The sequence below is a fragment of the Bos javanicus genome, chromosome 25 (genome assembly GCF_032452875.1).
Source record: "Bos javanicus breed banteng chromosome 25, ARS-OSU_banteng_1.0, whole genome shotgun sequence".
Lineage (NCBI taxonomy): Eukaryota > Metazoa > Chordata > Mammalia > Artiodactyla > Bovidae > Bos > Bos javanicus.
The window spans coordinates 41,206,203-41,224,317 of record NC_083892.1 but is presented as its reverse complement, the minus strand read 5'-3'; the positions used below and the strand labels follow the sequence as shown (position 1 = coordinate 41,224,317).

Sequence of the window (18,115 nt, the reverse complement as noted above, 5' to 3'; positions counted from 1 at the left end):
TCTGATAGTCCTGATCCGTTATTTATTTTGGACGTCAGCGTCCTCAACAGGATGTCAAGTTGCACAGACTGTGCGGAAGGCAACCAGGAAGTGAGCTGTTGTAACAAGTGGTGGGGGCGGGGGCGAGATGAGGCTGGAGAAGAGCAGGGCGGAGACCCAGCCGTGGATCCGAGGGGGACAGGGGTGGGGCTGACCCCAGCCATAGCACGCTCGGCCAGAGCTGCCCTGGGCTCTGAGGGCCCCGATGGGACACAGCAGGCGGAAGGACGCCCCAGGCCAGGCGGCCGGCCGCAGGCGCAGGACCACTGTCCCCACACTGGCCTCCGGCCGTTCTGCAGCCCACCCCCAGGGCCAGCAATCCCTGACCCCAGCCAGCCCGGTCCCCCGTGTGTGGGTCACTGTCACCCAGCTAGGCTGTTCCTGGCCTGCATCGGCCATCGGCATTCTCCCTTCTTGGCCCGCTGCCCGACCCGGGGACTCCTGCTGGTCTGGCTGTCCTGACGCCCAGGGAGGACCTTAACCCCGTTTAGTTCCCCGCCGAGCCCCCGAGGGGACAGGGGATGCCGGGAAGGCTCCTCGTGGGGTCCACACCAGCCGCAGGCCCCGGCTGGGAGTGAGGCGGTGTCCTCAATGCGGGATCTGTGGCCAGGCTGACGCCTGCTGCACTGCCTCTTGAACCAAGCCCTCCAGGCCAGTTCTGTGAGCGCCTCCTTGGGTGACCTGACTTGAGGGATTCCTGGGCCCCAGACACGCAGTCGTGTGACGCCCCAATCAGCCGTCAGGTCCCCGGAGGAGACCCCGCCCCTAAATGGGCCAGCGGGCCTGGGAGACCTGAGCCTGACCGCCGGAGCACAGACCAAGCACAAGCACCCTGGGGACCAGCTCCCAGAACAGCCTCGGCAGAACTGAGTTACACGCAGGCCCACACCCAGCTCCTCCGCCTCTCCTGGCGCTGAAAGACACAGCCCAGCGCCCGCCACGCTAGCTGCACGTGCCCCAGAGGTGGCAGGTGCCCTTGGCAGGGCCCCTTCATCAGGGCGATGGCCAGATTCACTACCCGGCACCAGTGATGCCTGCGCCACGGGTGGCACGAGCAGAGCAGAACCCGGCCGTGTTCAAGAGCAGCAGCGTCCACTGCGTCCAGAGCCCCAGACCTCTGCTCAGAAGCCGGAGCCTTGGACAAAGCTCCTCCTGGGAACCAAGCTGCCCATGTGCTGCCGCCCCCAAGTGCCCAGTCCCTCCTCTCTGATGCCATCCACGCCTCCTCCTACCTAGCGGCCAGTGGTGGTCACCCAGGAGCACCCTCTCCTCACTGTGTCCACCTTCATGGTCACAATCAAACAGACCAGCGGACACGAACATCCCTGGACCTGGAAGGGTATTCCCTGGGGGAATGTGGGCCCAGCAGGTGGTCCGGGTTGGTCCCTGTTCTATGCAGGCGGGGGCTGATCTGGCAGCAGGGCGCGGTGGTGGTCTCTCCTGGAGACCCACAGCCCTGGTGCCAGGCCCTGCCAGAGGACTACACACCTCATCCTGGAACCCACGGGCGCTTTGCAGCCTCAGGAATCGCACTCAGACCGGTGAAGTGGAGAAGCCTCCCTCCAGCCTTGCCTGGCTCCTCTCCCAGCCTGCAGCCCCAGGCTCGGCTCATGCATTTACCAGTTACAAGGCTGACGTTCCATAAAAACGTCATTCTGTATGTATTCTAACCTTGTTCTGTACGTTAAATTTTTTTCACGTGGTACACTTGGAGGCATTTCCAGATCCGCACACAGAGAGTGCCCAGTTCACCGTCACGGCTCCCGGAACCGCCCCTGACGGCCACCCTCCTGCCAACCAACGTCTGACTTGCTTCCCGTCCGGCAGCTCAGACATGCCGGTCCCCTGGGCATGAGCCGACCGCGCAGGCCAAGTCCCAGAGCTGCAAGTCCACCTGCAGTCCCATCTGATGTCGTCACCGCACAACGCACGGCAATCAGTCGCTCACAGGCTGCGGTGACCCGAGTGTTCGCTGTAGGGTGCCCAGCCCAGGGCGGGCGAGGAGCTTGGGCTGCTCAAGCCCAAGGCCCCGAACCCCCAGCGGCTTTCAGGGAGGGCTTTTAAAGACAAGATCGCGGCGAGGGCTGTGGGTGTCTGAGCGGCCTGCGGGCATTCTTCTGCTCTGCTGTGAGGAGGTAACTGGCAGGTGTTTTGGGCGTCAATACCATCAACCTTCTGGATCGGCCTGGCCTTGGGCCGACGTGCAGGGGGCCAGGACCTAGTGAACGCCTTCGAGCTGGCAGGCGTCTCAGCATCTGCAAGACAAGCAAGCGCACGGGCCAGGAAGTTACCCACTGCCTCGAGGGGGAACTGAAGGCCCTGCGCTTCGTGCTAGAGCCAACTCATTACTGTCCCAGCTTGCTTGACTGTTTCCCTCTGTTTCTGCGTTTTCTTGCTTTTCTGATTACACTTGCTCTTTGGAACTGGGGGACAGCCTGGGAGGCAAAGGTCTTTCACAGACGAGAGGCGGGGAAGGCCCCACGGGTCCTGCTGGGCTTCAGGGCGGGGCCCAGCCGTCCTGTCTGTAACCAGGTCAGCTTCCAACGTCCTCTCGACAAGAATCCTGGGCCCTCTCTCTCCTGCCCCTCCCACCCCATAATTTAAAAAAAGAACCCAAACGGCCCGTTCTCAGGAACCTGGGGCATGTTCCAGGGCTCGGCCGAAGGCGGAGCCGGCTTGTCCGTCAGGACCCTCGGCTCCTGCGTCCGCCCATGTCTTACTGCTGCTGGAGTAGGAGGGAGGGTTTTCCTCATCGTCTGACTTGTCATCTGTAGACACAGGCTCCGTCAAGTTTCTGTGTGTTGGCTCTGCCACCCACTGCCTCGTGGTGTCTCAAGTGGGCTGCGAGGCCTGCTGGCCGACCGTCTCGCCCCGGCCGCGTCCCTGCTCCTCCCCAGCACCAGTCCTGCATCTCTTCCTGTCCAACAGTGACCACTGCAATCTCCAGATCACCAGGCTACAGTTCTAACACCGGGCACTGCTGACCGCTTGGTGGCTTCGGTAGAACTAATCTAGCATCTTCCTATTTATAGCGAGCATGTTGGTTTTTGCTTGAAATGAATACATTCGTGCTGAGAAATTACCCGTATGTTATTAAGGGATCTTAAGACTTGACTGTCAAAACTCAAGCGAGTTTTTGGCAAATACGGAGCAGACGTCCTGCGAGCTGACAGCCCAGGATTGGAGCGGCAGCCTGTCCTGGAGAAGCCCTGCGCACGTCCCACCCCGACACATGTGGACGCACGCGGCACAGGCAGGCCCCTGCGGAGTTGGCGTCCATACGACCCAAGCTTCCCTGCCCTGTGCCCGGGCAGCCTGGGCAGTGTGGATGGCACTGGAGCTGCAGTGGGATTTCCCTGGGGCTCACACTCAGTCTCATGCCTTTCCGTCTCTTCCTGTTTGCTGGCGGGGCCACAGAGGTGGCCGTTTGTTTGTTTGTTTTTTACAAGTTGGTAGTAACTGGTCTTTTTTTTGTTGTTGACTGTATAGAGCTTCTCCACCTTTGGCTGCAAAGAATATAATCAATCTGATTTCGGTGTTGACCATCTGGTGATGTCCATGTGTAGAGTCTTCTCTTGTGTTGTTGGAAGAGGGTGTTTGCTATGACCAGTGCGTTCTCTTGGCAAAACTCTATTAGCTTTTGCCCTGCTTCATTCTGTACTCCAAGGCCAAATTTGCCTGTTACTCCAGGTGTTTCTTGACTTCCTACTTTTGCATTCTAGTCCCCTATAATGAAAAGGACATCTTTTTTGGGTGTTAGTTCTAAAAGGTCTTGTAGGTCTTCATAGAACCGGTCAACTTCAGCTTCTTCAGCGTTACTGGTGGGGGCATAGACTTGGATTACTGTGATATTGAATGGTTTACCTTGGAAATGAACAGAGATCATTCTGTTATTTTTGAGAGTGCATCCAAGTACTGCATTTTGGACTCTTTTGTTGACCATGATGGCTACTCCATTTCTTCTGCAGATGGTGACTGCAGCCATGAAATTAAAAGACGCTTACTCCTTGGAAGAAAAGTTATGACCAACCTAGATAGCATATTCAAAAGCAGAGACATTACTTTGCCAACAAAGGTCCATCTAGTCAAGGCTATGGTTTTTCCTGTGGTCATGTATGGATGTGAGAGTTGGACTGTGAAGAAGGCTGAGTGCCGAAGAATTGATGCTTTTGAACTGTGGTGTTGGAGAAGACTCTTGAGAGTCCCTTGGATTGCAAGGAGATCCAACCAGTCCATTCTGAAGGAGATCAGCCCTGGGATTTCTTTGGAAGGAATGATGCTAAACCTGAAACTCCAGTCCTTTGGCCACTTCATGTGAAGAGTTGACTCACTGGAAAAGACTCTGATGCTGGGAGGGATTGGGGGCAGGAGGAGAAGGGGACGACAGAGGATGAGATGGCTGGATGGCATCACTGACTCATGGACGTGAGTCTGAGTGAACTCTGGGAGTTGGTGATGGACAGGGAGGCCTGGCGTGCTGTGATTCATGGGGTCGCAAAGAGTCGGACACGACTGAGCGACTGAACTGAACTGAGTAACTGGTCTGTTTGAAATTTCTCTCTTCTGGAGTCAGTATTTGTGGGTTATATTTTAGTAGAAAATGATTCATCTCTTTCAGGTTTTCACTTTAAACAGAGTTGTGACATAATTCCTAGCTTTTAACGGACTCCTAGGCCTCGTGATTCTCTCTCCAGGGTTCTCTCTGACGGTGCTTCTGGCTGTCCTCCTCAGCACTTCGGGGAGGCGCGCGTGCGGGGCAGTGCTCACCCTGTGTGTCCCGCTCCAGGGCTCTGCGTGGCTGCACATGGGGAGCCTCGTCCAGGTCAGACCGGGGCCTTTGGTGCCCAGGACATGCTCTCCTCACCCGACCCGCCCAGGCAGCAACTCCAAGCTAACTACTCTTATTTCTTAGTTCGGGTGGTGATGGTTTCTATTAATTTTTCACTAGGATTGTGAATAATTAAGGTTTTACTGGTTTGTTTTCAAAGCACAGGCATTTGGATTTATTTGTTATTTCTACCATTTTTCACTTTCTCATTAACTTCCGCTTTGATCTTTACAAATTCGTACTTCTCCTTTGCTAAGGTTAATTCTGTCTTCCTTTTCCAAGTTCTTGGACTGGGTGTTTAATCCATACATATTCACTCTTTCTTGTTCAATAACATAAATATTTAAACCTGTGACTTTTCTTCTCAGCGATGGTCTGGCTGTTTCCCACAGGCTCTGAAGGGAAGAGTTCCCATGAAGACTGTTTTCTCAATTTTATGACCCAAGAATGAAGACCAAGTCTCTTGTTCTATTACATTTTTTCTTTCAAGAATTAGGTGCTATTTCTTTTTTCGGTTGTGCTTTTAAATTCAAATTTCATCACAGTGTGATCCGAGGAAAGCGATTTGTCCTAGTTCTATTTGGATTTTTTTAAGTTTTAAAAATGTTATTTTTGATTTTTGGCTGGGCTGGGTCTTCTTTGCTGTGTGTGGGCTTCCTCCAATTGCGGCGCACAGGCTTCTCACTTGGAGGCTTCTCTCGTCGCGGGGTACGGGCTCCAGGGAGCAACGCTCAGCAGCCGCGGCTGCACGGCCTGTGAGGCCTCCCCACACCAGGATGGAACCCGTGTCTCCTGCACTGCCAGGTGAGTCTCAACCAGCGGACCACCAGGGAAGCCCGCGCTACCAGAGGGCACTGGGCCTCACGAGCCAGCCTCGCCTGGGGCTTTGGTGCAACGGCCAGGGCCAGACTCACCCCCCTGCTCAGCTGCGTCCCCGGGGAAGACCCCGGGACTGGCCCAGGTGAAGGCCTTCGTGCTGCTCAGGACGCCTGGCTAACGGCCCCTCCAGCCAGCTCCGCCTCTTCGGCAGCAGGGTCAGGTCACAGGAGGCTCCAGGGGAGGTGAGAGGTCCCGACAGAGGAGGAGCAGCACACAGCAGACCCAGGGGGCGGGGGGTGGGGGCCAAGGCACAGAACACGGGACTCGGACACAGGCAACGGGTGAGGGGCCCCCAGGCCTGGTCGCAGGCGCTGACAGCGGAGTCTCTGCTGGGGGCGGCTCTGAAGCAACAACACACTGCCCTCTTCTCGAAGAGGCGCCTGGTGCTCCAGGGGGGTCGGGGAGAACAGGGCCAGGACAGACCTTTCTGGAAGGACCTGGGGACACACAGGACCCCAGGCGGCCAGGCTGTCTGGCAGGGACTGCCTGCAACTCCAGCTCCAAGCCGGTCCCTGGAGACCTGCCCCCGCCTCGTCCCGCGCTCCACCCCGGGACAGGGAGCGGGCCACCGAGTGCACACACCCCCGTGCCTCTCCACCTGGCCCAGCGTCGCCCCGAGGCCCAGAACCTGGGGGCGGCCCTGCCTTCCACGCCTCCTCCCACCAGAGCTGGAGAGGGTGCTTCTGTCACAGATGGAGGGCCTGGGTGAGACTAAGCCTCCCCAGGAACAAACTCTGACCAGTGGGCAGCAACGCGCAGGATCCCAGAGCGGTGGGACCCGAGGCCGGCCCAGCTCATGGCCGGGGAGCATCCAGGACGCAGCACAAGCTGGAGAAGGATCAGAGCCAGGAGCGTGGGGAGGCCGGGAGGCCAGAGGCCACGGGGTGCGCGGGGGCAGGGAGGAGGGGCCCTGAGGACCCAGCAAACCGACCGGCCCCCGGGGCCGAGGACCGAACACAAGCAAGGACGAGAGAGACCAGGCCTGCTCCCTGCAGCCAGGCTGGCGTCTCAGGCAGCCCGCAGGCATCACCACCCCAGCAGAGCGCTGCCCTGCCCTGGACCCACTGGTGACACAGCCCCTCCCTCTCCTCAAGGAGACTGGATGCTAAGGGTCCTCAAGGCGAGCTCACTAGTATGGTACGGCCTTTAGACAGAGCCTGTGAACTTCAGTTTAATTCGAGAGGGTGCACCACTGGGGCCCAGGGGTGGTACCCGACCCCACAAAGCAACAACCAGCGTGGGGGCGAGGACATGCTCCCCGTCCCCCAACAGCAAGTCTAACTACCGTGGCTGCTGGTGAGCACCAGCGTGAGGGGTCACACACGTCTCAGCAAAGGAGCCCAGCCTCTAACCAGCCCCACAGACGGTCACGATGGGGCCGAGGGCCAGACTTCCAGAGCTGCCCGCCAAGGGCCCTCATCGCAGAGGTCCAGGCCGCTGCCTTCCCCCAAGAGCCCTACTGGGCAGGGCCCCAGGCCTCCTGGAGACGACAGGACGTTGAGATCAGAGGGGACCCCGGTCAAAGGGCCTGCTCAGCCTGGACCCATCGAGCACCCAGGAAGGTCTAGGGTGGGGGGGTGATGCTGGGTCCTGGGAGGGTCTGGAATGACCCACTTGTCGATTCCGTCTCAGCCTGGGGGCCATGCCAGGTGCAAAAGGCGACAGGCTGTCACCAACGGCTCAGCCAGCTGCTGACTTGAGCTGGACACACTGCTGCCTCGGATCAAAAGAAGCCCCACTGGAGAACATGTCCAGGCTGCGTTTCACCCTGGAAGGCCATTTCTTGAGTACATTTGCTAAGAGAGAGCTCTCACAGCACCGACCCGCAGGGAGCCACCACCTCCCAGGGGAACCTGTCTGCCAGCTGGAATCCAACGGGAGGCCCACCCGAAACCTGGCAAGCAAGCGCCAGGCCTCACCTGGGGCAGAGGATGGGAGGGTGGCTAAGAAAGTGCAGAGAAAGAAAATGACCCAAGGTCACGCTGTGTCCGCTGTGGGAGCCATGCAGGCCCCATGAGAGCAGCTCCAGCTGTGCTCATGCAGAGATGGAGGGCGCTCCGCCAGGCCCGGCCAGTGGGACCCCAGCCCTCCGCCCTGTCGTCACAGCCTGGCTCTCAGAGACGCAGGGGCCTCGCAAGGCTACAGGTTCAATCACTGTCTGGCTCGACCTACGTGAGCCTAAGCGGCGTGGGCCCGCACACGTGGACTCACGCCTCCAGGCCAGACTCCTGAGAAAGCAGCATTTCTCAGCAGGCGCTGAGGCTCGGGGCAGGGGCCCAGGGCTGGGGAGGCCCGCTCCTCACGGTCTCTGTGGTCACCTCCACCAGTGGGCCCGACCGACACGCCCGCCTAGGACAGACGTTTTTCAGGCACAGCAGGACAGATCCAGAACGTGAAATGACTCACCACCAGTCAGAACCAGGAGGTGCTTTTAATAATTTACGGAGAGGCAGCTGGCTCCGCTGGAGGACTGTGATAAGGCCGGATGTTCGGGTGGGGGGCGCAGGCGGGCGATGGTGCGAGTGGTGAACAATGGAGGCTCACCCGCCTCCCAGTGATTCACTGGCCTGAGTTTTGCGGTTGACAATGACGCAGTGTCAGCAAGGTCCGTGGGGGTGGGCACCGCCCGGCAGGGCTATGAACACCTCCCACCATCCGTGTGGTCTGTGCTCGAGCCCCAGGACTCAGAGCGAGCGCTGCTGGTGCTCCCGTGCAGGGGAAGCCCCGGAGGCCTGCGAGCCCCTGGAACCTGCCCGGCTGTGCTGTCCACGGGCAACGGAGGTGGCTGTAAAGCACGTGTCGCTGGGCGGCACGCAAAGCCTGGACACTCGCAGCCTGGACCACTGCGCCCACTTGGAGACGGAGCGGAGGAGGAAGGCGGCAGGAGGCGGAGGGGGTCACCAGGCCGCCCGTGCTCACCCCCCATCTGGACGCAGCGCTTCCAGGAGAAGCCCTGGGAGGCGGGCCGTGGACCCGAGCACAGGTGTCCAGCCCAGTCCCTGAGGTCGCCAAGTGACAGTACTGTGACAGTCAGAAGCGAAGCCTCCCCTCCAGCCCCAGCCCGCCCGACCTAATCAGGGCGAGGCGTGTCAAAGACATGATTACAGTGGGGTCGTCTTTCCTTGGGGTATTAATTGCATTTAAAGAAAAAAACACGAATGGTACTCACACACACTAATTGGCATGAATTTGCTAGTTATTAACAAAAAGTCAAGCTGTCTTTGTGCCGTCACCTGCAATTACCTAAAGATGCTTAATTGTTTTTTTTTTAAACATCTCTTTTGCCTGGTGAGCTGACTTTGGTCCGGAGAACAGCAGGTCAGGGAGCTGGGGCTGGGAGAGCAGGAGCAGGAACCGTCCTAGACAGAGGCCCTGGGTGCAGTCGGGGCCCCTGGACACAGGCTGCTCGCTGCCCAGACCCAGAGGAGCGTGCCCTCTTACGGCAGCAACGCAGGGGCAGGACCAAGGCCTTTGGCACTGGCGTGGGAGGGCGGGCTGCCTGCGGCCTCCTAGCCTCAGGATGTGCTCCGTCACCGCCCCAGCCCCAGTCTTGCTCCTCCACCCCTCGAGAGTTTACATCAGAGCAGAGAGCCCCCTGTAACCAAACACAAGCATTTCCTGGGCGATCCGCTCCCTGAGGACTGGCCCATGGGCGACAGGCCTTGGGTCCCCACCCTGCACCAGCCTGTGCCTCTGCAGGGCCCTCTGGACCCAGTCGGGAGCAAGAACAGAGGCTCGCGTGCTCCTGCCCTCAGGTCCCTGGGCACTGCCATTTCTCATTTTCCCTTTAACAAGGAGAGAGAAGAGAGAAGTGAAATAAACAACACAAAATAAGCTAAAGACGGGACAGTCAAAGGCACAGATTAAAAGCCTCTCTGAGGAGACAGCAACAGCCCAGAGCCAACAGCAAGCCTGAAAGGCCCAGTGTGAGGAGCCCGCAGCGCCCCGGGCGTGCACACTGGGGCCACCAGCACAGCACCTCTGGGCTCAGACCCTCTGAGGGGTCAGCACCGCTGCGACAAGCTGATTCCTTGAAGTGAAGTGAAGTTGCTCAGTCGTGTCCGACTGTTTGCGACCCCATGGACCTGTAGCCTACCGGGCTCCTCCATCCATGGGATTTTCCAGGCAAGAATACTGGAGTGAGTTGCCATTTCCTTCTCCATGGGAACTTCCTGACCCAGGGATCGAACCCGGGTCTCCTGTATTGTAGGCAGATGCTTTACCGACTGAGCCACAAGGGAAGCATGCTTCCTGGAGAGCGGTCCCCAAAGGTCCCCCGGTGGCCAGGGGAGGCCTGGCACTGAGTTTGGGGCACCAGGCCCAGAGAAGGCTCTCCACTGTAGCTGACACCAGACTTGCCCCGGGAGACGTGCATTAACACCTCTGCCTGGCTGCCCGCCCCAACAAGCTCCAGTGTAACTGGTCTGGAGGAGGGACTTCAAAGGCCCTGGAGACTTCACACGAGGAGCAGAAACCGCATGAGCTGAAAGGAGGAGGAAGCACACAGCCCTGCAGCCCCGTAAGGAGGGGCAGCTGCCCCAGCAGGCAAGCGCAGCAGGCCTGTCCCCCTCCTGACAGGGCACCCAGCTCGTCCAAAAAAGCCCCAGGGCTGGGGAAGGGCAGCTCGGGGATGGGGAAGGGCGGCGTGCAGGCTTCCCAGCCTGGCGCCGTGGGCATGTGCCCCTCACGGCCTCATCTCGGTTTCTCAGGGCAACTGTGCCCCTGGGCACTCTCCAGCTCAACCCCAGCAAGGAAGCCGTGCAGGAGACACACAACGTCCCATCCCCAGGGCCTTGTAGGAAGGGCCATTGGTCTTCAAGGACGCCCCACCCCGGCCTGGCAGCCCCAAAGTCAAGGTCGGTGGACAAGGACAGGAAGGTGGGGAGGCCCCAGAGAGCCCTGGCCCCGTCACCAGAGCCTACCCTCCCAGCTCCCGGAGGCTGTGGTCACGATCGGGGGCTTCCACGGGTCCGGATGTGTCCTTTGCCTCCTCAGGAAATGCTCCCCTAGGCCCCAGGCATCCTGGCCTGTCCCACGGTGTCCACCACACACGTGACTGGGGTTCTTACTAGGCATAGCCTCTCCACCTCAGGTGGGGCCAACCCCGATCTCTGACAGGCATCTGTGCTGGAGCAGCCAGGCGGGGTCGGCCTTGGGCTCTGCCCCTGGGCACCGATGCCCACCCAGAGGGGTGCTTCCCGGCCAGGACTCGGGGCTCTGGACCCCATGCCTGCTGCATCTCGGACGCCACGTCGTCCTCTGAACCCAGCTCCCTGATCCCGCTTGCCTCCCCACCCCTGACTCCTCGGCTGGGCCCCCCACCCCCTCGCCACACCCCCTGGGCCCCCACGGGTGGAGCCCCCCAACAGGAAGGGTCAGCAGTGGTGGCGTCAGCTGGGGGGCCGCCAGCCGGGCACAAGGCGCGTTCAAGGATGCCTCACTCCCACCTGTGTCTTCCTCACTGGCGGCACCAACACCGAGACAGGACCCCGATTGCAGGCAGGAGCCCCAGCGCCCTCTGGAGCTCATGGTGCCCCACCCACAGCGGCTCCCGGCGCCCCGCCCACAGCAACCTCCAGCGCCCCGCCCATAGCAGCCTCCCGGTGTCCCGGCCAGCAGGAGAGGGTCTTGGGCAGGGCAACTGGACAATACATGCCGATTCCCCGGCACGGCCTGCCTGTGCCCAGGGGTGTCGTCCTCCAAGCCGCCAGACCAGGCGCCGCAGCGGCTCACAGTTCGCACTGGATGAGGACACTCGCGGCCACCCTGTCTCCCGTGGGTGCCGAGGGCCAGCGGGGTCACGTGGCCGTGTCTGCACGCGCCCAGGCGAGGGCTCCCAGCCGCGAGGACACAGGGCGGACGTGGTCTGATGTCAGAAGTCAGCCCGCAGCCGGGGCAACAGAGAAACAAGGGCACGCACGAGGCCGGAGGGGCGAGGGGCGCCCCACAGGGTCAGGGTGGGGTCCGTGCTGCCGGGTGGCGTGGCCTTGGGCAGGGGGCACTCTGGACCCCAGCCTGGAGCAGGCGGGCAGTCTGGACTCAACCATGAGGCCCCCCTCCCCACTGGTAGCTGCGTCTCTGGTGAAGTCGGTCCAGGGCCCTGGGCTCCCCTTGCCCACAAAGGCCTCCACCAGGCGTGGTGTCGGGACTCACCATGTCGGCTCTTTGCTTCTGGCCTCCCAGCTCCTCCAGCGCCTGTGACAGCTGAGCCTTCAAGACAAGACAGAAGGAAGGTCAGTGGGCTTGCTCCTCCCGGGGCGCAAGGGGCCACACCTGCCGTCTCTGCTCACCCGCCACTTTCTGGGGAGCCCCGAGTCCCCCGTGTGGAAGCAGGGGCAGTGGTAACATAGCAGCTTGCCAAGGCCACCCCTGAGCAGCTGCCTGAAGGAGAGGGCATTCAGGGTGGAGCTTCAGTGCCCGGGTAAGAGGCCAGGGGACTGGCCAAGCACAAGGAGGCAGACACTGGCCAGCACAGCACTCGCCGAGATGGCAGGATGGGGTGGGACAGGGCACAGCGTGCGGCTGCCAAGGGCTGGCAGGGGCCCCTCCACCTTCCAGGGGCCTGGAGCACCGGGTAACGGGGGCCTCTGGGGGCTCCGCCTGGGGATACTCATCAAGCTGACAGTGCCGACATGTGCATCTGTGTGTGTGCGTGCGTCATACTTCAACGAGAAAGTAGCTTTAAAATACACAGGCACCAGCACTCTGGAGGACAAATTAGGGAGAAAGGGAGGCGGTTCCGCTACAAGCGGAGGATTCTAAGCAGGACGCGCACCATCGCTGCAGGCGATCAGACAGCCCCTCACGGGCCCTGGGGAGGGCCAAGTGGACACACAGCACGGCGTCCAGCCGCACCGGAGACCCTAAGAGTGCTGCGGGCCCTTGGCTGGAGGAGGGAAGGCCTCCGACAAAGCCTGGCGGGACAGAGGCTCGGCAGGGGGCAGGTGGCAGCGGGGAAGCCCCTCACCAGCACTGGCTGCAGCCCTTCCTCAGAGCAGCCCAGGGGCCCGGGGAGATGTCAGGACGGCCTCCAGAGGAGCCGAGGAGGCAGGACCAGGGCACCGTGGCCCCCGGGCTCCGGGAAGGCTGCTGGGGCCGGGGGCAGAATGAAGCCACAGGCGCCAGGTCGACCCTTCCCTCCTCAGCGAAACCCCGCAAACAGCAGTTTCCTGGCATCAGTGGGCAGGCCCCCCAGAACTCGGGTCTGAGGGATGGAAACGCAGGAGACGGGCCCCCACTGCACCGGCTCCCGTCCTCACACGCCCTCGGCCCGGGCAGGGCCCCGGGGGCTGGACATGCAGCAGGGGGCGCTGTGCAGAGGCCGCAGCGGGGAGGGGCAGGGCCACACGACCCCCGTCTTGGCCACTCGGGAGACCCGAGGGTGTAGGATGAGGGCGGCCGGAGGAGCCCTCACTGCCCCGGGCCGGCTCCTCACCTGGGGGAGGCAGCAAGGCTGGCAGTCAGCTGGCGTGCTCTGCACCCGGGGGGACCCCTGCAGGGCGAGCCTTACACGGGGCGCAGCGGGTGAGGACACGGGAAGACAGCAGGCTGCCCGCCCGGGAGACTCCGGCCGGCGACTCCACGGCAGCTTGCGCGGCCCAGGCCAGGGCGCTTCCTAAAAGGCACAGCCGCCCTGAGTCCTCAGGGGACACGCTCCCTCCGGCTGCTCTGTGTGGAGCGGAGCTGGCGGGGCAGGCGTGTGGATGGGGCTGTCACCGGGAGGCGCCCGGTGACCACAGAGCCGTCAGGCCTGAGCACCGCCCGCCGCGGGTGAGGGCTGCACCCAGACCTCGAGGGGCTGTTTTTATCTCCGAGTGAGAACTGCCCCGGACCCAGCAGCGGACGCCGCCCAGTGCAGGCGGGACAGGTGACGCCCAAGGTCACAGGGACAGAAGGAGACTGGCGCTTCACGCCCCTGCCTTCCGGCTCGCTGCACACACAGGATGGTGATGAAGCGCAAAGACAGATGCTAGTTGAAGGGCACATCCAGGCAGCATCCCGGACGCACCTTCACCAGGGAGCAAACACGGGGCAGGTGGGGCCCCTGCCGTCGCGGACGCCAGGCTGCAGGCAGGGGAGCTCCGCGCTTCCTGAGGCCGCAGACACGTCGGCCTGTAAGTGGGCGGGCAGCAGTGGCTCCAGGGCAGCCGCAGGACGGAGCCCTTCACCCCTCGGGAGCCCCTGATGAACCGAGTGTCTCCCAGGCCTGGAGCTCAGGACCACCGTGGGCGCGTGCATGGTGGGCCTGGCCCTGTCCCGGCTCAGCCCACCCGCGCTGACAGCCGGGGTGCTTACCCTGCGGGCAGTGGGCCTGGGACCACAGCTCCAGCGCCCTGGAACTTGGGCAAATGCCAGGCTCCAGCCCCCGTCCTCCAGAGCTCTCTCCTCACCAGCCCTCTGCCTCTGAGACATCACTGCCGGGCGGGAGGCCAGACCAGAGACCAACCCCAAGGCCTCTTGACCTGGAAGATGGTCCTGGCGGAGGGCGTCGTGAGGAGAAGGAGTAGCTCAGCCGTTATCCCTTCAGAGAACGCGGGTTCAGACAACCACCCGGGGCCAGATGGAAAAGGTCAACAAAACCAGGAGCTGTCTTTTTCACAGATAAACAAAACTGACAAACTTCTAGCTGAACTAAGGAAAAAGATGAAGCTCAGGTAAATAAAATCAGAGGTGAAAGCAAAGACATCACAAAGGATGCCACAGAAACACAAAGACTCAAGAACTGCTGTGATCAACATTCTACACCAGAAAACTGGACAACGAAACAAACAAACTCCTAGAAACATACAATCAGGAAAAACCGTAAAAAAAAAAGATCTGAGCAAACCAGTAATAAGTAACAAGAATTAATGGAAAAAAAAACAAAACCCTCCCTACAAAGAAAGGCCCGGGATTACATGGTTTCACTGGTGAATTTTACCAAACATTTAAAAAAGTATTAATACCAATCCTCCTTGAACTCTTCCAAAAAATCAAAGAGAAGGGAACACATTCAAATTCATTTTACAAGGCCAGCATCACCGATATGAAAGACAAGGTGCCAAAAGAACAAAACCAAAGTGAAACAACTGCCAACAGCCCTGATGAACACAGATTCGAAAATCCGCAGCAAAACACTGGCAAACTGAATTCAGCAGCACGTCACAGAGATGGTACACTGAGATCAAGTGGGATTCATCCATGGGATGCAAGGGTGGCTCGACATCCACAGACCAGTCACGGCAAAGCAACACAGCAGCAGAGTGAAGGAGGAGAATGGCATGAGCATCTCAACAGAGGCACGGAAAACATTTGATAAAATTTAACATCTTTTCCTGAGAAATTTTCTTGAGAAATCTCTGTATGCAGGTCAGGAAGCAACAGTTAGAACTGGACATGAACAACAGACTGGTTCCACATAGGAAAAGGAGTACATCAAGGCTGTATATCGTCACCCTGCTTATTTAACTTATACGCAGAGTACATCATGAGAAACTCTGGACTGGAAGAAGCACAAGCTGGAATCAAGACTGCCGGGAGAAATATCAATAACCTCAGATATGCAGATGACACCACCCTTATGGCAGAAAGTGAAGAGGAACTAAAAAGCCTCTTGATGAAAGTGAAAGTGGAGAGTGAACAAGTTGGCTTAAAGCTCAACATTCAGAAAACGAAGATCATGGCATCCGGTCCCATCACTTCATGGGAAATAGGTGGGGAAACAGTGGAAACAGTGTCAGACTTTATTTTGCTGGCTCCAAAATCACTGCAGATGGTGACTGCAGCCATGAAATTAAAAGACACTTACTCCTTGGAAGGCAAGTTATGACCAACCTAGATAGCATATTCAAAAGCAGAGACATTACTTTGCCAACAAAGGTTCGTCTAGTCAAGGCTATGGTTTTTCCTGTGGTCATGTATGGATGTGAGAGTTGGACTGTGAAGAAGGCTGAGCGCCGAAGAATTGATGCTTTTGAACTGTGGTGTTGGAGAAGACTCTTGAGAGTCCCTTGGACTGCAAGGCGATCCAATCAGTCCATTCTGAAGGAAATCAGCCCTGGGATTTCTTTGGAAGGAATGATGCTAAAGCTGAAACTCCAGTCCTTTGGCCACCTCATGCGAAGAGTTGACTCATTGGAAAAGACTCTGATGCTGGGAGGGATTGGGGCCAGAGGAGAAGGGGACGACAGAAGCTGAGATGGCTGGATGGCATCACCGACTCGATGAACGTGAGTCTCAGTGAACTCCGGGAGTTGGTGATGGACAGGGAGGCCTGGCTTGCTGCGATTCGTGGGGTCGCAGAGTCGGACACGACTGAGTGACTGATCTGATCTGATCTGAATATCTTTTCACAACAAAATTAATTAGGTACCGAAGGAACGTTTTTCAGCATAATAAAGCCCACAGCTAATACATTCAACAGTGAAAAGCTGAAGGCTTTTCTTCTGAGATGAGGAACAAGGCAAGGACACCCACTCTCACTGGAAGCCTGAGCCAGAGCAATCAGACGAGAGATAGAAATAAAAGGCACCTAATGGGAAAGGAAGCAGTAAATTGTCTCCTTGCAGATGATACGGTCATACATACAGAAAATCCTAAAACTTCACTAGAAAACCGTTAGAACTAATGAACAAATTCAGGAAATACATAGAAATCAATATACAATAATAAGTTGCAGGCTTCCCTGGTTGTCAAGCAGTAAAGAATCTGCCTGCCAATGCAGAGAACATGGGTTTGATGCCTGGTCCGGAAAGATTCCACGTGCCTCCGGGCAGCTAAGCTGGTGCCGCCACAACCACTGAAGGCCTCGTGCCCTAGAGCCCAGGCCATGAGACGAGAAGCCACCACGAAAAGCCCACACAGCAAACAAGGGGAGCCCCTCCCCACCACCACAAGAGGAAGTCCCACACAGCAACAAAGACCAGCACAGCCCGGACTCCAAAAGCTGTTCCTATAGGCCGACAATGAACCATCTGACAAAGAAACTAAACAGTTCCATTTACAACAGCATCAGTTCAGTTCAGTCGCTCAGTCGGGTCCGACTCTCTGCGACCCCATGAACCTCAGCACGCCAGGCCTCCCTGTCCATCACCAACTCCCAGAGTCCACCCAAACCCACGTCCATCGAGTCGGTGATGCCACGGAACCATCTCATCCTCTGTTGTCCCCTTCTCCTCCTGCTCTCAATCTATCCCAGCATCAGGGTCTTTTCAAATGAGTCAGCTCTTCGCATCGGGTGGCCAAAGGACTGGAGTTTCAGCTTCAACATCAGTCCTTCCAATGAAAACTCAGGACTGGTTGGATCTCCTTGCAGTCCAAGGGACTCTCAAGAGTCTTCTCCAACACCATAGTTCAAAAGCATCAATTCTTTGGCGCTCAGCTTTCTTCACAGTCCAACTCTCACATCCATACATGACCACAGGAAAAACCATAGCCTTGACTAGACGGACCTTTGTTGGCAAAGTAGTGTCTCTGCTTTTCAATATGCTATCTAGGTTGGTCATAACTTTCCTTCCAAGGAGTACGTGTCTTTTAATTTCATGGCTGCAGTCACCATCTGCAGTGATTTTGGAGCCCAGCAAAATAAAGTCTGACACTGTTTCCACTGTTTCCCCACCTATTTCCCATGAAGTGATGGGACCGGATGCCATGATCTTCGTTTTCTGAATGTTGAGCTTTAAGCCAACTTATTCACTCTCCTCTTTCACTTTCATCAAGAGGCTTTTGAGTTCCTCTTCTCTTTCTGCCATAAGGGTGGTGTCATCTGCATATCTGAGGTTATTGATATTTCTCCCGGCAATCTTGATTCCAGCTTGTGCTTCTTCCAGCCCAGCGTTTCTCATGATGTACTCTGCATAGAAGTTAAATAAGCAGGGTGACGATATTCAGCCTTGATGTACTCCTTTTCCTATTTGGAACCAGTCTGTTGCTCCATGTCCAATTCTAACTGTTGCCTCCTGACCTGCATACAGGTTTCTCAAGAGGCAGGTCAGGTGGTCTGGTATTCCCATCTCTTTCACGATTTTCCACAGTTTATTGTGATCCACACAGTCAAAGGCTTTGGCATAGTCAATAAAGCAGAAATAGATGTTTTTCTGGAACTCTCTTGCTTTTTCGATGACCCAGAGGATGTTGGCAATTTGATCTCTGGTCCCTCTGCCTTTTCTAAAACCAACTTGAACATCTGGAAGTTCACGGTTCACATATTGCTGAAGCCTGGCTTGGAGAATTTTGAGCATTACTTTACTAGCGTGTGCTGCTGCTGCTAAGTCACTTCAGTCATGTCCAACTATGTGTGACCCCACAGACAGCCTCCTACCAGGCCCTATGTCCCTGGGATTCTCCAGGCAAGAACACTGGAGTGGGTTGCCATTTCCTTCTCGTGTGAGA

At 58.1% G+C, this 18,115-nt stretch overlaps 1 protein-coding gene across 8 annotated transcripts in view; it reads right to left on the bottom strand.

Annotated features, from left to right (window-relative positions):
* MAD1L1 (mitotic arrest deficient 1 like 1) overlaps positions 1–18,115 on the bottom strand; it is a 243,949-nt gene that overhangs the window by 78,774 nt on the left and 147,060 nt on the right. For 7 of the 8 annotated variants that reach the window (XM_061402349.1, XM_061402350.1, XM_061402352.1 and 4 more), the window contains one exon: positions 11,900–11,956. In XM_061402349.1, the coding sequence (XP_061258333.1) occupies positions 11,900–11,956 (57 nt within the window). Of the gene's footprint in view, positions 1–11,899; positions 11,957–14,041; positions 14,647–18,115 lie in introns of those variants that run through there. The other variant, XM_061402356.1, reaches the window with a different exon arrangement.